The sequence below is a fragment of the Calidris pugnax genome, unplaced genomic scaffold, assembly GCF_001431845.1.
Source record: "Calidris pugnax isolate Ruff unplaced genomic scaffold, ASM143184v1 scaffold95, whole genome shotgun sequence".
In the NCBI taxonomy this organism is placed as follows: domain Eukaryota; kingdom Metazoa; phylum Chordata; class Aves; order Charadriiformes; family Scolopacidae; genus Calidris; species Calidris pugnax.
Genome location: NW_015090885.1, coordinates 13,362,192 through 13,387,096, shown reverse-complemented (window position 1 = coordinate 13,387,096; position 24,905 = coordinate 13,362,192). Strand labels below are relative to the sequence as shown.

Here is a 24,905-nt window from a genome sequence, read left to right as displayed (position 1 = left end):
CCCGAACCCCCGCCGGGACCTTCCCCCCCCGCCCCCCCTGCCCGCCGGGGCCGCGTCCTTCAGCTGCGGCCTGCCCTTCCTTCCCCGGGCCGGGGCCGCAGCCCGGGCGAGGGGCCGGGCCCGCCGGAGGTGGCCCGGAGGCGACCGTTAGCGGGCGGGGCCGTGAGGGGAGGTGGTGCGATGGCAGCTGCCCTGCGTGTCGGGGGCGGGGAGGAAGGAGGGGCGGCGGGGCCGATGGATATACAGCCTGCCGCCGCCGGGGCTGGGGGGCGAGGCTGCCGCCTGGCCCGGGGGAACGGCGAGGGCATTGCGGTGAGGGGATGGAGGGCGGCGGGGCCTGCGGTGCTGGTCTGAGGGAGGGCGGGAGGCGGAACCGGGGCGGTAGCGGGGCCGTTAGGGGGAGGCCCGGCGGCCTCGGGGCGCGGTGCCGGGTGCCTGGCTGAGGTGGGGGGTTTCCCGGAGTGTCCTGCTTAGATCCCCCCGCGCCTCCAGAGCGGCGGTGGCGGCTGCGCCCCTCTGCCGGGCCCGCCTGTCCCCCCTCAGGGGCCGGGGTGGCGTCTCGGCGGCGGCTGGAGCCGCTTCCTGCCGGTGCGCAGGGGCTGCCTCCTGTGCGGCTCCCCCGGGGCGGGGGGTGCTGGCCCCGCGGCGTGCGGCCGGGCGGCTGCTGGGGCTGCCGAGCCGCGGGGGGAGGCTGTGCGGAAGAGGGTGATGGAGCAAGTGTTCTTCCAAGCAGCGGAACCCAGCTTTAGGATTTAACCCGCTGACTGGTGATACCCAGCCCCTTCCATCCCCTCCTTGCGGGGTGTGTGTTCCATCACCGCGGAGCCGGTACCGCTCGTTTTCCCGGAGCGGGACGGCTGCGGGGAGCACCGGCACCCGGCCCTGACCGCCAGCCTGGCGTGCGGGGGCTCTGCGGGGAGCCGAGGCCGAGCTGGGAGAAGCAGTGGCAAGTGGGGTTTAACTGGGACTAGCCTGGAAGGAAGCCTTGTACCTCCGTGGAAGGGCTTTGCCGTGGGCAGAGCCTGTGGCTCGGCTGCCGTGGGGGTTTGCAGGTCGGTTCTTGGGACCGGTCACGCTGATGTGCGCTATTGCAGCGCTCCTGGCTCAGAGGAGTGTTGGGGCAGAGAGCTGACAATATGTAATGACTGAAAAAACCCAACCTGCCAACCAAAAAAAAACAATCCCGTAATTAAGCCCAAGAGAACTTGAAGGCTGGTCATAAAAAATACCGGTGAGCTGGTTATCGTTTTTAACCTTGGGCAAAATTGGGCAGGTAATAACATGAAACAAAACTGAGAGGAGTCATACGTGACAGTAAGTAGCAGAAAATTCAAAGGCTTAGGACTGAACTTAAAAAAAAAACCAACAAAAATACCCCCAAAAAAACCCCAAAAAACCCAAGAAACACTTAAATAACATGAAACAAAACTGAGAGGAGTCATACGTGACAGTAAGTAGCAGAAAATTCAAAGGCTTAGGACTGAACTTAAAAAAAAAAACAACAAAAATACCCCCAAAAACCCCCCCAAAAACCCAAGAAATACTTTAAAAAAAGAAATTCCCAGGGCTATAGTAGAAAAAAAATAATTTTACAGGTAAGAAGTCTTAACTGCCATGTTTTGTATCACTGCAAGCAAATCAGCAATATATAAGATTTTATTTAAAAACTACTTCTCTGTGTGTGTATGTATATATATATGGCTTATTTTTCTTCCCCTGTATTGTTTTCAAGGTTATTTTTGGCCTTTTGTGCGGATGGCTTCAGAGAATGCTCCAGGAATAGGGTAAGAATCTTAAGGCTTTTTGGCACACTTACGTGCTCTCATTATATAAAAAATAAACTAAACTAGATCAATTATACAGGGATGTTGAAGCTGAAAGCATGTTGAGGCCTTTGGTATAAAGAAAGCTCAAAGCCTGTATTTCTGAATGTTTTAGAACATGTGATGTTTACAGAAATACAGAAAATTTTGGACAAAAACTTATGAACAAAAATACATGGGAGTAGCTACTGTAGCCTTTTTAGGTGTATGAAATTGCATTCTGTTAGCTTTCAGTGCCTCTTGCTTTTCAGTGATTTGAAGAGAATTCTTAGCAACAAAACTGGAAATTCTCTTTTTTCTCAAAGGTATTTGGTTTTGTTCTTCAAATGGTCATATATTGTCTTAAATTTAACATTTTATTGTATTTAAGTATATTTGTTTTCAGTTATTGTTTAAAACCCGAGTTGATATTTTATGCAAATTCAATACTTTATATTAGCACAGAACTGTTCCAACAAAGCTGCAGTTTTATTGCATTTTGTCAGTTTGATACTTTTACTTTAATGGACATCTTGCTCTTTCAATGCTTGTTCATCAGTCAGAAATACAATCTCTGTAATTCTCAGCAAAGCATTTGAAGTTATAATCCCTGTAATCCCTGTAAAGTAATTTAATGTGCGGTCTATTTTGAGACTGTCCTGGTTATACCAGTAATATATTTTAGTTTTCTAGTCTATGTTATTTTAATGAATGATTTAATTAGCTAATTTTGATATTATGTTTAATTTAAATTTACACAGCATTCTTCATAAAGTCTTGATATTGCATAACTTTGCAGTTACACTATTTATAGAAAGTTATACAAAGTTTATCTAATCATTTGATTATGTTGTTGCACTTGGTGGATGGTATGAGTAACTCTGCTTTGAGGATATTAGGTTTTAAGAGACTGGTGTCTTTTGACTGTCTCTCCTTGCCATCTGTTGTCTGTTTCCAAGTTTAGAGCTTCTGCTTCTTGAAACTGGTACCCTTTTTGCTTGCAAAATGACTGCCTCAAAATTGTCCCTCTAAAAAAGAAGGAAGACATGAAGGTCAAACTGAACAAGCATTAGGCTGTGAGAACTGTTTATCAACGGTTGTGAAGTTTTATTATATTTTACTTTTAAAAAATCACAAACAACAAAACGAAACCCCAACACCACGTGTTCTTCCCAGAAGTTTACTTTTTTTTTTACCATTAAAGCTGCATAAGAGTACATGAAGTAAAGGGAATGAGGAAAAAAAACAAACAACCAAAAAACAAAACAACAACAAAAAAACCCAACAGGGAGGATGTAGTCTAATGTCATAGAAGACTGCTGATGTTCAGTTTTAGTGCATTCAACTCTGTTAGATATCTCCTGTTTAACTGTTAAGTGTTATGCTATTTTTTTCCCCTCTCCCCAGCAGAAAAACGGAGAAAGTATCTTTTATCTTGCTTATCCAGACTTTCTTCAGACCTTAGTCTCTAATAAGAACTTATTGGAATCTCTAATCGGGTAAACAGGGAGATGTCTAAAACCACAAGTTTCTGCTAAAAGTGTGGGCTCATGATGGCTGGATGCTGATTGTTTGGCCTAATGGATAAATAGGGTGGTCGTTGTTTGTTTTGATTTTTGGTTGTCAGAAAGAAATATTGGACTCTTCTTTTGGTTTGCTTCTTGTTGTTGTGTTTTTTTTTTTAAATCAAATACAGGTGAGAATGGCTTTATGATAAGGTTTTGCCTTGATATGCCCGAGAAAATTAAGTTACGTAATAGATTGTGCTGTTCAGATTAATGCAACAAAAATCTGTCTTAACAGTTCTATTGTACCAGTTGTTGCCATGCGAAGTTCCACCATTTATATGCTTTCAGTGTTAAAGTCTACTTTACTTCTAATAATATTTTGGGCACTTAATAAAATTTCTGTAAATACATTTGCAGGAATGAAGTGGAAATCAACTGAATTCTCTTGTGCACCGCTGAGACGAAATGACATTCATGCCTGTGGTGAATGGAAGTCATGGCAGCATCTAACATGGGAGGGAAAGACATGAACGGACAATGTGGCGTGACTCGTTCAGATTGCAAATCTTCTGCCTGCTTATGGCAGTGCTGGCTATTGTGGTGCTGGTCCATAATTTTTTTCAGTTAGAGGTAAGTGGAGTCTGTTTCTTCTCCAAGAAGGTTTGAGTAATGTTACTCCTCTTTGAGTGTAGAGTTAGAATCGTGACTGACAACATTTAGCTACAACTGGGAATCACAGAAAATTCAGACTGGAAGGGATGTCTGGAGATATTTAATCCAACACCCCCCCTAAAGGGCTAACTTCAAGGCTAGCTTGGGTTGTGCATGGTGTTGTTGTGTTGAGTTTTGACAGTCTTGGAGGATGGCCAGGTTTCACAACCTGCCTGGGCAGCCAGTTGCCCTGCTGCACCCTGCTTGTAGGTAAGAATGTTTCTCTTATATGCAAGTGGAAGTTGCCTCTTGTTCTTTTAGTGTGTACTTCTGACTCCAGTTCCTCTGTAACTCCCCTTTGGGTAGTGAAAGACTGCAGTTAGATCCCCTCCCAGTCTTCTCCAGTCTTTTTAAAAAAAAAGGTCAGTTCCCTTAGTGTGCCCTTTCTGTCGTGTACTTCCTTTCTCCTAAGCATCTCAGAGGTTCTTAGCTGGTCTCTCCAGTTAGATTCTTAAAGTCCAGTTAGACTCGATGTTGTGACCAAAAAACAGACACAGTATTCTAGATATGGCTTCACCAAGGTCAAGTTGAGGAGAATTATCACTTTGCTCAATCAGCTGGTTATACTCTTGTTAATTCATTGTCACAACGCTATGCTGTTGACACATGGTCAGTTTGATGTCCACCGGAATCCCTAGGTCTTTGTCTGCAGAGCTGTTAGCTAGTTGTCTCCAGCCTGTATTGATGCAGCTTTTCTTTGCCTCTTCCTTTATCCCTCTGCTGTGTCTGACTTGCATATTTCTTCATTTTACTTTAAACTTTAGTGCAGAGGTGCTTTCAAACTGTATTAGTCAGTAACCCCAGACTAAAAGTGAGACAAATAAAATCGTGGGGGATCCATTCCAGGGAGCCTTGGAGGCTGACCCTGCCCACTGGCTGCCTGCCTGGCCAGACTACCCAGTGCGGCATTTGGTGAGTGAGCATAATAACACTTGGCTCAATACCTTGTTGAATTCCAGCTATCTTTTATGCACCTTAGCCAATAAGTAATTGCTTTATGCTTTTAAATTGTGTGCATCCTGCTTGCAGAGTCTTTTTTTTTCTTCATGCCTAGTGATGCCGAAATCAAACGATCCGAAAGAGGGGCTGTAAAATCCCCTCTCACCCCCTAAAAAATTGAGTTGGAAGACGTTCAGGTAAGGGCAAGGAAGATGTTTGAGAGGTCTATAACCACAAGTGGCACAGGATCAATAACTAGAGAATGAATGTTTGTTACCTATTCCAGTACTAGTGGAGACATTAAATGAAAACTGCAGATGCTGAATTCAAAGGAAGCAGGGCATGGAGGATTGTGGGGTGGAGGTGTTGTGGATTGCAGCAAAGCTGCAGGAAGTTCTTGCAGTAAGAGTGTACAGCTGCTAAAAGTCTGGATGAATTCACAGAAGAAAAATCCATTATGGGATACTAAATCTCAAAGATGTCAGCCCTGGTGTTCAATAACTCTCCAAGTCATAAAGCACTAGAAACTGGATTATATCTTCGGAAGGAAGTTTCACAACATGTTTGGCCTGTATTCTTTTCCTATGTACTTACTGGGGAAATCAAATTACTGTGTTTGGTGGACCTTTGGTTTGAGTTAGCATGGTCATTTTTGTGTAACAGAGAAAGTACATTTTCTTCTGCTGTCTCTTTCTGTGTGGTTCCTCTCCCCTCCCCCCTCCATGAAGAACAGTTTTGGTATTTGGAACCTTAGACTATTTTCTTTCTTTTCAAAATTACATTTCTTGGAAAAAAGGGCTCTGGCAGATCTTCAAGAGTGAAATAAAAAATAAAAATGCAGCATGGATGTTAACTCTGTGCTTTTTCCTGCCACTATCCAGGATAATTATCTGCCTGGTTTTGTTGACCTTTACATATCTGATATCCCAAACTCAGTTAAGTATTGTTTTGCTGGTAAATCTTTATGCTGTAACATGCATAAAGATTTATTTTCTAACTCCTTTTGTTGTCTTGATTCTTCTGCTCTGATCTTTGTTTCTGCTTTTGGCATAGCTTTCCAGGCAGTCTAGTATAGATATCTATGCTGATTCTTTTCGGTCAGAGATCAAAGCCAGAAAAAGTCTTAGAAAGCTTTCACAGAATATCTGTAACCAAATCTGTTCAGGCTCTGGAAGGAGGGCTTGTTGTTTGTTACTGTTGAAAATATGTTTGTAAATGAATCAGGCATGAATCTCATCCTCAAATCATCTAATCTAGCTGGCTAAAGCTAAAGAGCTAAGCAATTATCAGCTAGTCCCCAGCTAGCCTTCCTGCTTTTTCTCTTTAGGATTTTATACTTTTTCATGTTGGAATTTTCTCTCTTGAATTCTTAAGCTACTGTTCATACATTCTCAACAGTCCTACTTGAGTCAGAATTTTACTTTTCTTACCTTATGTTTAAAAAAAAAAAACAACAAAACAACAAACAAACCCTCAAAAAGTCAAGCTGTCCACAAAACATTTCATACTCTGCTTATTGTTTAATTTGCTTTTTAGTATGGAGTAACTCCTCCCTTTAGGTCCACAGCTGACCACTACGTTATAGTACCAGAAGAAACATATTTTTATATTTTTAATAAAATAATTTTAATTTTTTTTTGCAAACACAGACAGACAGATTAAAGGTTCAACATTTTTCCACACAGTATCAGGTTGTTGCCAAGGAGCAATATCATGCCTTTAGGATACAGGAGAGTTTGTAAATTTGTACCAATTGTCTTCGGACTGACTTCAGCATTGGTTGTGACATTTCTTATATTTAAAAACATTTAGAAAAGAGAGTGTATGGGGAGAGGTGAAGTTTCTTGCAAGGGTGAAGGTATGGTATATAGAATCAAACAGCTGAACAAAAGAACTATGTAATACTTCTTTATTTTTGCTGCTAAATTGCAAATGGCTCCAAAAGATAACTGCATCATCTTATTCAGATTATTGCTGAAACATTTATCTTACCGGATGCTGGCTTTTTAGCATTGGCTTTGACGCTTAGAGTAACTTAGCACCCACTCAGGGCTGTGATAGTAGAGACAGTGAACTGATCTCATGCCTCTTAGACATCAAATAGGGATAAAGTAACCAGAGTGTAAAATTACTGAAAATAAAATGACTGGCCCTTTCAACATTTTTCCTCAGCCACCAACATTATTGCATTTAACTGAGGACAAGTGTTCATTGTGGGTCTAACCAAATACTTTCTGACCCTTCTAGAATGTCTTTGAGAATGTGATTGCTTGGGTGGGGCTACATGTTATATCTAATTTTTGCTTAGTTGGCAGTGAGAGTACTAGAAGCTGAGTAGTTGAGCTGAAACTTTCATTAGTTCTCCTGAAAATTCAGCTTCTTGTTTTTCCTTTTTATGACATCTTTCATGCACCAGCTTGTGGATTTGTTTGTGCTTAATTGATGTGTAATCCATTCTGTCCTGCCTGCTTACTTGGCAGACATCCACTAAATTACACATTTGGGTTCTGGTTAACTTCAAAATGCAGCAAATAAAAAATAATAATAAAAAAAGCCTAAACCAAAAAACACCCCTAAAAAAAAAAAGCCTAAGCAAGCAAAAATACCACTTGGGAATTGCATTCAAAATCAAGATACCTTGAATGGAGTATATGTGCAAATGAGCAAAGCAGGGCAGGTGTTATTCAATGTAGAGATTGTATTAAAAATGAAAAGAATCTGTGTCATAAGATAAAGGAAGAGGACTCTTGAGAAATGTTCTTTCTCTGTCCTACTTAAATTTTATTTTATTTTGGCTGCTAACTAGAGTAGAGAGCCCACAGTTCTGCACAGGCTCAGTATTGACTTCTTAACATCCAGGAGCCAGAGAGATTTGGAAATGCCAGTGGAAGGGAAGGTAGGGAATGGAGTTGGGGACACACTAAGCTATTAATCTGCCTCGGTGCAAGCCATGCGTATCCATAGGGATATGAGACCTTGAATATTTGTTTGGAGATGAGCCTTAAGAAAGGAAGATGGTTTGGAAAGCTTTTCAGTTCCAGTCAAGGATCTTCAGTGTACTAATTGATTCTGAAGCTTTCGGAAAATGGAATCTCTAATATTTTCTCCTGTGAATATCACAAATGGTGTAGTTTACTTTTACACGTAAGCTTATAATTAATGCAATAATACAGGATCGTGTTTGGTCTTGAAAGAGGGCTGCAAAGATGAAGAAGGGTGTTACAGAAAGAATGGTCCTTCAGGATGTTGAAGTAGCTTTGGCTTTACCTTCATAGGGATTTTTTTTTTCCCCTTGAAGACTGAATGAGGAAATATTTGTGGTGTGATCTATTCTGCTGGTTCATAACCTAGAGATGCTCAAGTTGAAGTGACAGTGTTTGTCCAGGACCTCAGCTGCATGCGAGTGAAGAGCTTTGGCCTTGTGCTTTGCTAAAAAGGCTGTGTAGGTGGACTGCTTTAGAGACATCAAACTATGTTCTCTGCTCTGTTTTCTGAGTGTATGAGTTTGTTGGCTTGGTGTTCTCTGCACCCTTTTCATAGAATCATAGAATCATTCAGGTTGGAAGAGACCCTTGGGATCATCGAGTCCCACCATCTACCCTACTCTACAAAGTCCTCCCCTACACCCTATCCCTCAGTACCGCATCTAAACGTCCCTTAAACACAGCCAGGGATGGTGACTCAACCACCTCCCTGGGCAGCCTGTTCCAATGCCTGACCACTCTTTCTGTGAAAAATTCCTTCCTAATGTTCAGTCTAAACCTCCCCTGTTGGAGCTTGAAGCCATTCCCTCTTGTTCTGTCATTAATTACCTGTGAGAAGAGACCAGCACCAACCTCTCTACAGTGTCCTTTCAAGTAGTTGTAGAGAGTGATGAGGTCTCCCCTCAGCCTCCTCTTCCTCATACTAAACAGTCCCAGCTCCTTCAGCTGCTCCTCATATGATTTGTCTTCCAGGCCCTTCACTAGTTTCATTGCCCTCCGTTTCCACTGGAAGATGCAGGAAAGAGTTCAGAAAGGCTAGCTAGGCTAGCCATAAATGACATGTTCAGCATCTCTGATAGAAAGACCGAGTTAAAAACCCTAAAGAAATTTATAGAAAGTTAAAAGTAATCATAGTTCTGTTTCTAAGGCTTTCTTAGATAGCCGCCTCTCTTCTTCATTTGAAAGGATTTTTTTCCCCTGTGCACCCGCCACCCCCTTTGAAGTACCAACCATTGAAGAACCAACTGAAATATAGAAACTTTCTCTTGAGAGCTTACACTGAACATAAGAATTACTCAAACACGCATATTCTTCCTCTCCGCTGCTTCTTAGGTAAATGCTTATATATTTCTGCTGACTGAGACATGTTTACCAGCTTGTTGGATGCATCAATATATATAAGTAACTTTAAAAAATATTTCCATGCAGTATTTTCTGTGGTTATGTATACGCATGAGCAAGTGAAAGGAAGTTGTGAAGGTATCCAAGAATAGAAACTTCAAGAATGCATGTATGCAAGATTTAAGGTAGAACTGTAACTGAGATTCATTCTCAGTTTTGCCTGAAATTTACTAGATTAATAAAAGTAATGTGCAGTGATACGTTTGTATTTTTGCCAGCTGTGACAGAAAATTGAGAAGAATTATGAATTACCTCTGATGGCCTTCGGGGAAGATTTGTTAAATCCTGGGTGGAAATGTAAAGCAGAAGCAAAAGCTTCTGTTGTGATAATAACGTTTTGTGTATCTGTGGGTACCTGTCAATTTTACATTTTATAGTTAAAATGTAACAATTCAGAGTTTCAGAATTTATGGTTAACATGGATATCAAACAGAGAAGATTTCGTGTATTCATCCTACATCCTAGTGTGCTCGTTATCCTCTTACTCTTAAGCAGATCAAAACCAACTTCTTATGTAACGGGCTTCAAAAGCTTGTGCGTTTCTATTGCTTGTTAGGTTTACTTTTCTTCTAAAAAGTATGTTGAATTTCTGTGTTGTTCAAATGACTTTAATATAGTGGCAAATTCAAATAAAATGTAGCAGGGAGGAAACTATTTAGTATGTACATGTATTCCAGGTGATATTTCAACAGACTAAGAGAGGTTTATAATAATAAGTAAGGCTCTTATTATGATAATAATGTAAGTGCTGGGAATTTTAGTACATTACTGAGCAGTTAATTATGGAGGAAATAAATGGAAAACACTAGGATACTGGTAAGTACAATGATCTTAAAAAAAAAATCAAATAGCGTAGTTTTAATTTTTTAGCAATCTTTCAAATCTAAACTATCTCATTCTCTGATGACATGTGAATGGTACGTTGTTTAATTTAAATCTTGGAAAAATTATTTGATGTATTTTGCTTCTCTATGAAATATGAACATGGATAAGTTCTACCACATAGAAGATATGTACCTGATAATGAAGTACTCCTTAACTGCTGATTTTGTGCATATTTGAGGTGTAAGCTTGGATTTGCTGAATAGAAATCTCAGGAGGTAGCTCTGGAGTCTTATACTGTGCTATTTTTTAAATTTCCCTAATGCAAACCTGCAGTCATTTGCATAAAAATACGGTTTTGGACACTGATCTCAAGTCACAGCAGAAACCCTGTCTCATAGTCCAGCATATTTAACTATTTTAATTTTTAAACTCTCATGTGGATAAGGGGATGCTCTGGTTGTGTTTTATTTCGCTTTAGAAGAAGCTATATATAGATATATTTTTTTTTATTTTTAAGATTTTAAATTCTTTTTTTCTGTTTAGTCCTAGCTTGTCCTAGACTATTTTACTTGCCCACCGGTTCATTAATTCTTTGCCCCTGAAGCATTCATTTCTTTTCTTCCATTTCTTTTAATCTGTATGTTACAGGGAAACCCATATTTCAGATAATTAGTTGATAAGCAATGTGAGTGTGACCAGATCAATGACCACAGCTGCTACGTCCAGCAGACTTCTCTAGAAGCCATGTGCAGGGGGTGCATCAGCTTCATCTGCAGTTTAACATCTGAAAGAAACCCTATTTCCTTGCATTATATCAGGCAGCTATTAAACCTCATTGTGCTTGAAGATTAAAATGTTACTACAGTAAGAAAATAAAACATGAGTTGCAATTTACTATTTAATCATCCAACCTTTTGTAATTTTTTTCACATTGCTGATATTTACAGAATACTCTGGTAGCCAAAATACTGCCACAGAAAATATTTGGCCTGATTTATATAAAAGCCTCTTTGCCATAGCAGGGTAACCACAGGTTGCCCACCTGTTTCTTTAGAAAGCCCACAGCAAAAGTAATCTTCTTGTGTCTTCTAGTAAGGTTGCTTCATTTGGTCAGCTTCAAGGCTCTCATAAAGCAAAGCCCAGTTCTTAGGCTCATTTCCTGTTAAACATCTGTTATTCGTAGCGTTTCATTTAATAGCAGTTTCAGGTAATCTTTTTCCTCCCCAGCACCTGGACGACGACACAGTTTCAGGATCGAATTGGATAACAGAAAACAATGTCCAGCATTCACAGACAACCAAAACTACCCGGAAGCCTTACTGTGGTTATAAGCAACAGACGTTGTCCAAAAGAGAACAGGCGGAGCAGGAGTCGTTGCTTGCTGCAATACAGTGGCCAAAACCCCCCAGTGGCAAACTTGCCTTTCTACAAAGCACTGATCCTGCTCACAGTGACTTCGTGATTGTGAAACCCAGCGGGTTCTTCAAGGTGGGTGATCAGTTAGAGGTGCTGGTTCGTATGAAGGATTTCCAAGGAAAACCCAAGCAGTATGGTGGAGACTATCTACAGGCACGAATTCACTCTCCTCTGCTGAAAGCTGGAGCAACAGGAAGGGTTGTTGATTGCCATAATGGCCTTTACAAAGTCTTCTTTACCTTGCTTTGGCCAGGAGAGGTCAAAGTTTCTGTGTCACTTGTCCATCCGAGTGAAGCAATCCAAGTCCTCCTGCGTTTACGAGAAGAGAGGCCAGACAGGGTCTATTTCAAAAGCTCATTCAAGTCTGGGAGGTATTCGGAAACCACCGAGTGCAATGTTTGCTTGCCTGGAGATCTCCCAGTCTGTAACTTCACAGATCTCTACACAGGTGAGCCATGGTTCTGCTACAAACCTCGAAAACTGTCTTGTGCCAGCCGGATCAGCCATGCCAAGGGTGGATACCAAAAAGGTCTTCTGACGCAAGAGGAAAGCCTCTTTTTCCAAAGGTGTGTATATACTCAGTCAAGTAATTTCCTTTTTTTAAATACAGACTTCAGGTTATTGGTGAAATATGACAAATTGTCTTAGAGGACTGTGTACCTGCAGGAGCAGGTGTTTGATGTGAATTGTTGAATATTTTCTTCCTGGGCAAGAGCACAGTAACCTTAAACTAAAGAAACTTGGAGTGTTGTTCTCTCTATATGCATTGAATAAAACCCTGGTGCACCTGCTAAATATCAGAAGAGCATGCTGCCTAAATCTGGTGGTGGTTTGGGGGGCTGTTTCCTTATTTTTTGTTTCCACACCTATGCTTGCAATACCAATAACATACTCTTTGATATAAAATCATAAATGCTTTGAGATATATTTGTGGCCAAGTCTGAACTACCTAAAAATGTCAAGGTTTTGGGCTTATTTTTACATAAAATACCAATTGCTTTGATCATGAGCAAGAGTCATCTTACATGTAGTGTCATGTGTTCCTTGTTGGTCAGTAGGACTTTCAAATCTTAGGAATAATTTTATGTCATGCATTAAGAAAACACCTGGTACAACAAACTGCTGAGTGATACCCGTGCAGGTAGAAATGATCTGTGCATGTTTTATAAAGTGTCAAGCTAAATTAGTTTCACAGTCATCATCTTTAAAATGCATTTAAAATGCATCTTTAAAACTGCATTCAGCATTTTAAAACGATACATCTCTTAGTGCATGGGTAGATATGATAGGACTGCTTCTGTATATACCCTCAGCTGAAATCAGACAAAGATAGCTACTGTGTAGTGCCAGAATTGTTGTAGGCTACTGCTTTGCTCTCCAAAAAAGGTGTTGAAGAAAAATGATTCAGCAATGTGTCCATGTGAGTCTTAAATGGGGAAAGATTTTAGAGTAGCATTTCCAAATAGTTTAATTAGGAAATTGTTTGTGCATGTCTGTACCTTAAGACCAGAAATCAAAACTATCAGTGGAACTGCGATTTGGCTATTCCTTATCAGGTTTGTAAGTGGGTCTTTTGACTTTCTGTGCCTCAGGCAGTTAATCTATAAATTATGGCTGACGCTAATTGGTGATGCTTCCAAATGGGAGTGGGAATTTTTTTTTTCTAGTTTTGGTTTGTTTCCTTCAGCTCAGAAATCCTTGACTGAAATGGTTTATTGAAATTGCAAATAATTTATTCCTTAAATAGAGAATAACATTAGACAGGTATTCTTTTTAAAAACAGCAGCAAAAGGCAGCACAAGAGCCTAGAATGAAATTTCTGCATCTGTCACAGCTGTACAATAGTGATATGTGTCCAACACAAAATGATCAAAGTTCATTGATATCCACAAACAAATATAGGTGAGCACCTATAGAGAGCTGGCAGAGCTGGGAGCTGCTGCTGCAGTGTACCCTTTCAGTGCTTTGTCCTATATGCTTATTTTAAGTGGATTAAGAAATAATGAGATTAGTATTACCTGAAAAGTTTACAGCCTTGCTATATTATTGCTATTAATTTCTATTCAAGTGATGTGAACATCAAAAGGCCGATATTCTCCAGTGGACCCGATTCAGTGATTGTAAAGCCCAAGGCATTTACAGGTAAAACAAACTTTATAAGATTTCATAATTAAATTTATAAAAAGAACAACATGCATGAGGTAGTAATTGATTTGTTTGCTTTCATAGCATGGAATATAAATTAACTTTTGTATTGAGAAAATGAAGGCTTTTGGGTGTTACTGTAATATAACTTAAGTACTAATAACAAAATTGCCTAAAATTCTATACATAAATGGGATTTTTAGCAAAAAACAAGTTAAAACAAAAGGTTTGTTCTAGTGCCAAAAGTGTTGTGTTTTTTCTTTTCTAGCATTTACTTGGAGATGTAAAATGTCTTACATTATCTGCTCATCAAACTCAAGTTAATCTAGCAAAACCAGCTGTGTCGTGTTTCTTAACATTTTCTTTGTTAAGAATTTTGTCTAACAGATTTTGACAATTTGCATTTAGGTATTACTATCATTTGTATTGCCACAGGATGTCAGAGCCTGCAATTGTGAACCAGAAACTAATTGTTCTGTACCCTGTCTAAAAACAGAACAAAGAGAGTCGCTACTCACTTAACTTTGAGGTTTTATCTCATTCATTTCCATGTGCACACTTTTTATGCCTCTGAAAATCCTGCATAAAATACCATACATAGAGAATTACTTCTTAATTGAAAGCTTTTCAGGCGTTTTTTCTATAAGGTTGTAGGAGACTTTAAAGGCAGAGTTCCTGCCCTGAGCAATAAAGTCTTAACAGAAAACAGCCTACAGCATTTTTTTGCTTTTAGTTTTGCTGTTTTTTTTAAAAAATAGAGTGCTGCTATAAGGCTAGCAGTGCTTTCCCAGTTTTTCTAGATCCTTTAGATGACATGTTTTTCATTGCTTTTTTTTTTAATCTTATCTATTTCCTCACAGAAAGTGTTGCAAATTTGAAATTCAATTTTATCACCCTTTTTTCCGGAGTTGCAAATGGTCAAAGCCTGCCTGCATTTCCTGAGGATTGATGATGGGTTGCAAAGGGTTGATAGGAGTAGCACAGTATTCCTCAGGGAAATTCCTTTTAAGAAGGACAGTCTCTGAATAAGAAAACTTAATACATTGGTATAATGATGGTGGATGTATAGATTTGTTAGGATTTATGGCACACTTAAGTTCATTGTTCTGCTGGGTTTTTTTGCAATACCTTTCTGTTTAGGGCTAAATGTAGGTTAAGTTGATTTTTTAAAAACCTTTATTTTTCTGAAATATGAGCTTTTACTTCTATTCTTAGTTTGTAACTATTCAGATTGGACCTTTTACTCTCTTCTGTGAAATCCAAAAGTAATGGCTTTCTAAATTCTGGAGCAAAACCTAGTCAGATACTATGCACAGATTTGAAATGTTGGTATTAGGTTTAGTTCTAATAGCATTTATATATATATATGCATAGTCCAAGAATCAGTTTGAAGGGTTTTGTTGGAAAATGGAAATGTTTTTACATCAAAACTTAAGAAACAAACTGAAGTTGTGAATTCACATTATGAGTTAGTCTTTAATTACATGACCATATGAAGCATTTTTTCCTTTTCTTTGTAGGATTCCTGTTTCATACATATTGGTTGAGTCAACATTAGTTGTTGGTTTTTTTTTTCTATTCCTTTATTGATCCTGTTGCCTGATTTAAGGAGTCATCCAAAGATGAAACTGTAAATGCCTTTTTCTGTGGTACTTGTGATTACAGTCTTCATGTTATAGAAACATAATAGTAGTTTGCTTTTTACAGTGTCCCTGTGAGGTCTCAGGAGGTTAACAGCTACCAGTGCAAACCACAGAGATCATTGCATAGAAACAATGAGACCAGAAATGCCTATTAGAGATGGGGGTTCAAAGATGCTTATGGCCTGATACGGGGTTGGTTTTTTTTTGAGTGTTTAGGGTTTTGCTACACCTGTGTTATAATGAAGCATCTCCCAGAGCATCCTTCTGGGCACTGGAATTCCACTGCTCATACTTTTGCATAGTTAGGGTGGTCCCTGGCAAGATTTTGGCCATGGCAATGTGTGCTTTCCCAAACAGCTGTGAGTTAGGGACTGTTTTTAACAAGTAGTCTCCATGCCAAGGTGGGTAAAAGTGTTTAAACAGCTGGTGTTTGTGCCAGAGAACAACTTAGTGTTTCTTCAGTTTTGTAGGTATTTGAGCACACATGTGGTAAAGGAGAAACTTGTAACCACCTCACAGGAGCTCGATGTACTGTTATCACACTAGACACTAAGAACAACATGTCAATGTTTGACTGACACAACCATGAGACTGCACCTTCTCTTCCTCTAATCTCTGGCCCTTGCTTGCAGTGTAACGTCCCACTGCAGCAAGTTGAGCAGGTGTCCTGCAGAACAGAGCTTCCCTGGGGTGGTCTCACTGCTCCTCAGAGGGGACCTATCCCAGGCAGTAAAAGGGAGGGGGATAGACAGCAGAGAGCAGGGATGAAATCCATGGAGTTAGAGGTTCTCCTAACTCATACATTCAAAGGGCACGTATCGAGTTCTTGGTCGTAGCTTTAATTCTGGCGTTTCCTCGTTTTGGAGTGACGCTTCAGAATTTACTCTTCTAGCATATGTGGTTGGAGCTGGTTGTGTGTGTGTTACTCTATAGACGGATATTTTTTTATTTTTTGAGTGGTATCAGGTTGTCACCGGGGGGGGGGTCGGTGTGCTGCGCTGCAGGGGCAGAGGCTGCGGAGGAGGATGAGGAGGAGGAAGCGCCCCTGCCCGGCTGCGCCCGGCCGCTAGAGGGCAGCAGCGCGCTTCGGCACGGGGCGGGGGGTGCAGGTGATGGGGACTGGGGAGTCCTGGGGCTGGCCCGGGCTGGGGGAGGAAGGTGCTCTGCTCATCTTTCTGCCTGGGCTCCTCTATACATTTTGCAAGCATCCGTGATTGAACATTTCTAAGTGTGAAGGATTTAGAAGGCTCCAGGGAGACCTTATAGCAGCCTTTCAGTACCTAAAGGGGGCCTACTGGAGAGATGGGGAGGAACTCTATATCAGGGAGTGTAGCTATAGCAGGAGGGATGATAGTTTTAAACTGGAAGAGGGGAGATTTAGATTAGGTTTAGGAAGAAATTATTTGCTGTGAAGGTGGTGAGACACTGGAACAGGTTGTCTAGAGAAGTTGTGGATGCCCCATCCCTGGAGGTGTTCAAGACCAGGTTGGATGGGGCTTTGAGCAACCTGGTCTGGTGGGAGGTGTCCCTGTCCATGGCAGGGGGGTTGGAACTGGATGGTCTTTAAGGTCCCTTCCAACCCAAACCATCCTATGATTCTATGTCAGATACTTACTATATTTTACTTTCTCATCAGAGATACCATTTAAACCAAAATAAACTATAATTGCTCTACCAACTCTGTCAGTAGTTGCAGGTTTTGCTGCAGAAATAGGTGGTGAAATACTTGGGTTTACTGAAGTATGACGTATCAAGATTTTTAATCTATGCAGTACATCATAGTCTTTTGCTTTAAGATAGGGAAGATGTTCACACATCACGGGCTATATGTCCATGAAGTTTATGGAGGCTGGGTTTTATGCATGTTAATTTCAAAGAATTATTCTCTTCCAGATTCAAGCAGTATGGACAGAGCTGAAGATCACACCATTTTCCCTTCTGGTTATTATTATGAAGATGAGTGGAGGTCCAGAACACACTGGATCCATCGTTTTAACAAGTCAGATGATATAACCAATTGCTTGCAAGGAAAAGTAATCCACTTGTTTGGAGACTCTACAATAAGGCAGTGGTTTGAATATCTGACAGCATTTGTTCCAGGTTATTTTTTTTTTTAATCTGGTTTTGTGCTTAGAGATGTTTGCAAAGCTTTATTTCTCACATCTCAGACACAGAGTTAATCTTACTGAACAACAATGAGAAAACAAAGGAAGAGGAAAACCAAATCATAATCCGAAGTGCTGGCAGAAAGGCAGTTAGTCAAATGTTTGAGCAGATACTGGAAACGTGTAGGCCTTGGAAATGGGGCCATGAGGTATCTGCAAAGTTGCACTTGTAAGAAGTTTCACCAATGCAGACCGTTGCTGTGGCTGTGAGTTAAGGTGGCCACCCAGGGAGCATGGCAGAAGTCACCTAGGGTGCCTGCTAAGGCCTTGCAGCAACGCAGTAACAAATTTTGGAATGAAGTAGCAAATGACTTCTGTTACTGTTGATTGGTTTTGGACACTTTCTTGTATTTCCCTTATTTTAGCTTAAATAACAGAATTTCAGTAGCCAATTAGATATTCCTCCCTTACCCCTAAAATAGGTAAATTGTGTGGAACACAGTCTTTGAGACTCTTTAATGCCTACAAGTTTAAGTTAGCTTTAAATTTAATGGAGTCCTAAAGTTGCCAGAAGGATTCCCAGGGCGACCCTGACTGAAGGAGTCTATTTGGAAAATTTCTTTTTTATGATAAAGAAGAAAAGAAAAGGCACCGACAGCCGTGTGAAGTTCAAGTTTGCTGTCTTGCAAATTTCAACACCCATAAACTCCACTCTGAAATAGGTAGCTAGCACATGTATGATACTCATCTTCTGTTTCATTTTGGAGTTGTTTGTTCAGATTTCCTTGTCTACTGCCACTTTTGCCCTGTGGTCCTAGCATCTTCTTGATAGCTTTAATCTCTTATGCCGTCTTCCACTAATGCCTTTCTCTTGGGTTTTCAGATCTAGTGGAGTTTAACCTGGGGAGTCCGAAGAATGTGGGCCCTTTTATGTCTGTAGACCTGAAGCACAATATCCTACTGAAGTTCCGCTGTCATGGGCCACCCATTCGCTTTTCAACAGTTTTTAGCAGCGAACTGCGCTACATCGCCAACGAGCTGAATGGCATAGTGGGGGGGAGAAACACGGTGATAGCCATAACTATATGGTCCCACTTCAGCACTTTCCCCGTGGAAGTGTATATCCGGCGGCTGAGGAACATACGGAGATCAATTATTCAGCTGCTGGATCGCAGCCCCAAGACTTTAATCGTCATCAGGACTGCTAACGTTCAGGAGCTTGGGCCAGAAGTGAGCCTCTTTAACAGTGACTGGTATTCCTTTCAGCTTGATTCTGTCATGAGGAAAATGTTCTCAGGAATTGCTGTGCACTTTGTGGATGCTTGGGAGATGTCTCTGGCTCATTACTTGCCACATAACTTGCATCCAGAAGAAGTCATTGTTAGGAATCAAATAGATGCGTTTTTATCTTACGTGTGCCCTCTGCAAATTTAGCACAAGTGGGTATCCCTGTGTCATCTTTTGCTGTAGCTGAAGTAAAGTTGCTCTTTGTTGGAGCTACCGAATTACGCTGGATGGTATGGAAGAACTCTGGTTATTGTACCTGCATGCAGTAAAAGAGGGGTGGCCTTAACTCTGGGTAGCTATGATGGGACAAGATGACTGTTCAGGCCATATCTTCATGTGAGGTTGATTTCTTTCAACCTTATCACACATACCTGAGATTATTAGTGAGCACCTTAAATTAAATTAACAGGATTCAATAAGAAATTGCGTGGGTTATTAGCTTTACTAGTTGTCTACACTGTATGCTTGATTTAGTCCATATGATACTGATTCTGTTGCCAGGGTCTTGCTGCTCGGAACTGTCTGTGAAACCTGGGAAAGATTTTGGGAGCAGTCTTTCAACATTCCAGAGTTTGAGGGACATCCCCTCTAGTTGTATGTCAGGGAAGCAAAGTGTCTGTTCTTGTTTCAAAGTTCTAATTAGAAACATGAAGGGGGTGTACCAAAATCACTAATATCAATCGAAAAAGCACAACCAGAATATCTATAGTATTAATTCATTAAGAATTGGCTGAAATTGAATAGACCACACTAGTTAGGCAACTTTGATGTTTACAGATAGCTGCTAAATAATGCAAATAGACATTTTAGCTTGGTTTCCTGTACTACTGAATTTCTTCTGAGCTTTGATGCACTGTCTACTTCTTGATTTATCTGTAATGGAGAAATGTGTATATTATGACCTCGGTGAAGACACTGTCTTGGGCAGTTTCTGCAAGTTTGAATTGCAGGCTTTGCCTACTTGAAGCTTGAAATATTTCCTGGTGAAAGCGTTTCCCTTCCTGTAAGATAAAGCTATTCCATTATGCTCTTGCCAAGCTGGGCTTCTGAAACTTGCTCGTGTACATCCTTCATACGTAGTGTCTGCATGGAGAGGCCAGGTGACCTGAATGCACTTGAGGATGTTTGGCAATGGGTAACAGTAACTGGTGCGCACTGGTGTCAAGGCCGTGCAATGATCCCCCTTCTATGTCTGGCAGTTTTATCGCTTATGAGCTTCATTGCTGCCAGTATAAAAGGTCAAAAAAATTGTGCTCAAAAGCCAAACACACACAGGGTTGCCCTTCGTACAGATTCTTGGTAAATATTTGCAGTTTTGCTGGTGTGAAAGCTGGTGGCTCTTGGGCCTCTTGGTGTGGTGTTTTCTGCTGTTAATTTCATCGAGCCTGCCTAGTTTTAACTTTGAAAACAAAGTTTTGATTAAATTCAGCCCCCAAATTAAACAGCAGAGAAGTGTTAAACGTTGTCTTATTTCTGATCCCACTCAGTCCAAAGGTAGTCTTTACTGAGAAATGTGTCAAAACAGCAGTGGAGGGCTTCTGAAGTGGCTTGACATGCTTAAGAGGGATATAGAAGTTGAGTCTTTGTGAGCACGCTGAGAAGATAAAAATTAATAAGGCAAATTGGTAGGTCGTACAGAGTGGAACAATTGAAATGTCGTACTTTTAGAAATGTTTTACTGTTCGCCAGGTTTGCTGCTGTATTAGGAAGATTGTGCAGTTATTGCTGGCACCCTAAGAGGGCTAATGCTACCAGCTACAGAACAGTGTTTTTTGTTTCGTTCATTTTAAAGGACAACTGAGAACTGTTTTAAAAACAAATGTAAATGCTTTTAGCATGTAAAAGTCATCAGTAGCATCCATCTATAAACTTACCAATTTTAAAATGTTTAAAAATGACTGGAGGAGTCGCATATGCTGAAATAGCATTTATTCAAATCTGAATTAAGGAGGCCCAATTTGCCAGTTCCTACTGACAACTGCCTCACGTAGTATCTGTCCATATATTAGCTTTAGGTAACTATTTCTTCCTTTAATAAGTTCATGGAAATTTATCCTCTGCTAAAAAGAGACCACACCAATCCAGGTCTGGGAAGGCAAACCACCACAATACAAACTGACCTTTCATCTTTTCCAGGTGTGTTTTTGAAAATAGGTAGAGCATAAGGCTTTCATCCTGAATAACAAATCTATCCAAATAATGTTAATGAAAATAAGACTTCAAACTTTTACTTTGAAGGAAACTACTTAATTTGTGGACTAACTGTTTGGTTTTCCTCCTAAAGCCATATTGCATGTGAAAGCGTGGTGACAGCATGTTTCTTCTCTGAATGTTGGGGTGCTCACCACTGCTCTTCAACAGCAACTTTTTATTGCTGTTAGCTAGCAAGAACAGATAGAGAGAAACATGTTTTTTTGAATGTCTTGACGATTGAAGAAAAGAGAACAGGACTTATATTAGCAAAGATATCTAATCACTTTCTAGTAGAACCTCTCCCTTTTAGATTAATTAGATTCATTTTTTTTAAATATCAGATTAACTTTTAGGTAATGAACTTGAGGGAAATTGCCAGTTGATTTGGAATGAGAACTACTATTTCATTTCTTTGGTTTCTGGAATAGACAGAGGAGAAGGGGAGAGGCTGAGGACTTAATTTTGTTTTAAGATGAAGACTGGGGACACTATGCTTTCATATGTCATTCAGTTGAACTAGAAATGATTTTTCATTTCCATTCTTGGCTTGTTACCACTTGCACTAGTTGTGTATGTACTGTATATGGAAACATAGAAGCAATAAAATATTTTTAAATCTGTTTGTTTAAACCTTTAAGCTTCTAAATGGATTTTAATAGGGACTTAGGTTAAGAGGTTAACAGGACTGGAAAGGAATTTCTCAGTTGTCAGTTATGTATCTTCCTTTACATTTAAAAATTTATTTAACGAGATTTTTCAGAGCCCTGTCTTCCTTTTCTTTCCATTTTCTTCACTTGAAGTGAAGAGATTGTATTACTCTTTTCATTCTTGTCCCGAGCCTTTTGATTACTAACCTTTAATACAGAGATTTATTTTTTTCATTTTTAATTTCTTTATTATATTCAAAATCTATCTCACTCAATCCCAGCGAAAAAGACTATTTTTTTGGTGTTTACAAGAAGATTTCAGAGCAATTTTGTTTATAAAAAAGTAAACTCCCTTTTACAGATTAGATTGATACACAGTGATTTTCTGCACCTGATATTTTGAGAATCTTGTTTCTCATATATATTGTGCTAGGCTGATTTCTATGTTCTAGAAATTTAGTAAAAACATTAGTTGAATTGCTGATGAAAAGAGGATAAAAAGCCAAAGTTGCCATTTTTTCAAGTTTTCAATTGCTTCTGATTTCATCTGCTTTGCAGCACTATTGCAGCTCTGCTTTACGAGATTCAAAGTATTGTTTTTCATTGTTTTACTTGTTAGAGGTAAGCTTTTAAAAATGGGAACTTTTCTTACCAGAAGGTTCTGTATGACGTTTTATGTGCTACAGGTGACAATTCCATGTATATGAGACAAACCCGAAGATTTGAAATTGTCTCCTGGGAAGGGTGAGGGTATTTGGCTTTTGCTTTGCTTTTATTGCAGAAGCGTGGCTTCAAACATTGTTCCACACGTAACGGTTTTAAGTAACAGCAAAAAAACTTCAAATGTGTATTTAGTTTATAATACACTTGTTAAGCCCAGATCACTCCATGCTTAGTTTCTACTCATATATACTTAGACTGTTTGGAAGGCTCTTGTTGCCTGCTGGTAGCAGCAAAGGACTGTATATCTGTGTGTTAGATAACAAACCGTTTGAAAACAAGTTTTTTATTTTTTTTTATTATATGCATATTACTGAAATGTTTACGATACAAAGAAGGCTCTAATGTCTTTTTTTTTGCTGATGTGATCAGAAAAACAATTTAAATAGCCAAAATGCTCAAAGAATAAACAGTTCCTAATAAAGAGGGCAAGTTTACTTAACTGTTTCGTCTGATTTAGTCTTGGTTTATCTTGTTTGCTGCAACCCCACATACTTCATATTTTTATAGTTGCGTACTAGTTCCCTTAGTTTTACCTATTACGTTTTTGTGCTGCTTGTTGGGTAAAAGTTTCATGCTATGGTTTATAGATTAAAATCACTTCAGTGAGTGATTATTTTTTTCCCCAATGATGTGTATTTAGGGGGGAGTGATCTCTGCAAGCAGCAGTGTGACTGTTTCCCGTTGTTGGTGTATCAGGCCTGACACACAATAAAAGCTTGTAGGTAATCTAGGCTTCCTTCTTCGAGGGCTCTTGTGACCCAGCTGGCCAACGGGAAACCCTTAAGCCACTTCATTTGAAAATGCAGTGTGAAGAAGAGAGGAGATGCGGTGTGGTCATTGCTTCTCTAGCTTGTGAACAGTTTTTTACTTTAGGTAATGGAAGAAAAATCAAGGCGAGATCTGTCCCAGAAGTCAGTCAGTGTGTGTGGGGGCCGTAGGGCATCCTACGCCGTGCCAGGCTGCGTGCCTGCTGCCACACGGGCACAAGATCCGTGTTTGCAGGGTCACTGGGAGAGGGAGAGGGTGAGGGTGGCTGCAGGGGACAGACCAAGGAGCCTCCGGGCTGGCTGGAGGGCCAGGGTGGAGGAATTGGGGAACGGCTACAGGGTTGCCTTGGGGTTACGTTGCAGCCAGGATTCACAGCTGGGAAAGGAGTAAGCAGGGTGCATTGCCCTGTGTGCTGATTTCCTATGTATGTAGTCAAAAATATCTGTTTGGCTGAGAAAAATCCCTGAACTACAAATTCCTGGAAACTAGAAGAGTGTAAGCTGCAGAAGTATTGCTTAGCGTTTGCTCCGTTTTCTGTTCCCCCTCTGATTTGGATGGAGATGGGTGGGCAGGGGTAGGGGGCAACGGCCGGTGGTGTGATCTAGGGTGCTGATCCTCCAAAATGAAGAGCTGAGTTCCCATCCCAGCCTCCTCTCTTCCATGCCACCGGACAGCCAGGGGGTGACAGGGCAAAGGCAGAATACCTATTCCCAGCATTTTGCTCTGGGAACTGAAAGTGCCGGCACTGCCGTCATGTCCCACGGATGTCAGCCTTCACTTAACCAGGAATGGAGAAGAGAGGCTGCAAAGCTGCATTTCAGTGGGGTGTGAGACCACCGGGCCCCTGGCGTGCCCAGAGGGGAAATAGGAGTGAGGGGTAGGAAAGAGAGGGGAAATAAAAAGGATAGGATGGAGTCAAAGGAAGAACACTCTTCAAGGTGACTTGCTCTGTGACACCAGGGGGAGGAAGGAAGTTGGGGATGTAGTCATGTGGAGGTTTCCAAAGGCAATATCAATTGTGTGGGACAGAAGCACTCTGATACAGAATGCTGAAATAGACATACATGTGTTTCCCCAAGCGTGTCAAAAAAAAGGAACAGTTCTTCCCACCCGGGCTACTCCCACCCACCTCTTCCTCTATTGACAGCCATGTCATAGCAATCAGATGTTGGGTACTGTTCCAAACTTTCTGCTTACGGTTGGTTTGAAGCCACGTATGTTGGGTTTTCACATATTTGTAGACGTGACATATTGTAAGCGGAGAATTTTTTAAAAGAAATCCAAAGCATTTATAACCAGAATAAGGAGGAGCGCGTAGGCATCATTATGTCATGTGCTCTTCAGAGGCTGTGGTGACTCAGAGGAGGCGTGTAAGTTGCCTGAGATGGCATATTGTGCTTGTCAGGGAAGGGGCTTGAGCCTCCCAAGGCTAGACAGAGGCTCACTGGGGCTGGCAAAGAGCCAAGGCCACCTTCTGATCTGGTTAGAATGGGGTGCATCCCATCGTTTCGTGCTGCATCCCTAATTAGCAAGGTATTGCGTAACTTCTAACATTGGCTGCCTCACAATACAGGACCAATGTATTTGAAATCGAGGAAACCGTTTTATTATCTCCCTGAATCTGGATCTTTGAGTCTTTTTTGAAATGTAAATTCATGGTGGTGCTTGTCCCCCAGATCTGGGCTCTCACATAAGGCAACCCAGCTTGTTTTTGGGCAGTGATCCCTAAAATCCTGTCCAAATTACTGTGTCCTCCTTCACCGTTGCTGTTACGAGCCTCTTGTGGGCGTATTCAATAGCCTTTTGGG

General features: G+C 40.8%; 1 protein-coding gene across 1 annotated transcript; it reads left to right on the top strand.

The window, feature by feature from the left end:
- Positions 1-223: 223 nt before the first annotated feature.
- Positions 224-22,768, top strand: NXPE3 (neurexophilin and PC-esterase domain family member 3). The gene is made up of 7 exons (XM_014947352.1): positions 224-312; positions 1,733-1,784; positions 3,728-3,940; positions 11,398-12,152; positions 13,655-13,728; positions 17,268-17,474; positions 18,363-22,768. Exons 3-7 carry the CDS (start codon positions 3,848-3,850, stop codon positions 18,911-18,913), a joined length of 1,680 nt encoding a protein of 559 aa, XP_014802838.1. The 5' UTR covers positions 224-312; positions 1,733-1,784; positions 3,728-3,847; the 3' UTR covers positions 18,914-22,768.
- Positions 22,769-24,905: the final 2,137 nt, after the last annotated feature.

Bases quoted from the DNA above. Each gene is read 5' to 3' on its own strand.
- NXPE3 (XM_014947352.1), top strand. From the start codon at position 3,848: ATGTGGCGTGACTCGTTCAGATTGCAAATCTTCTGCCTGCTTATGGCA. The intron at 12,153-13,654 runs GTGTGTATATAC...TTTCTATTCAAG, and splicing joins GAAAGCCTCTTTTTCCAAAG to TGATGTGAACATCAAAAGGC. The intron at 17,475-18,362 runs GTTATTTTTTTT...TTGGGTTTTCAG, and splicing joins TCTGACAGCATTTGTTCCAG to ATCTAGTGGAGTTTAACCTG.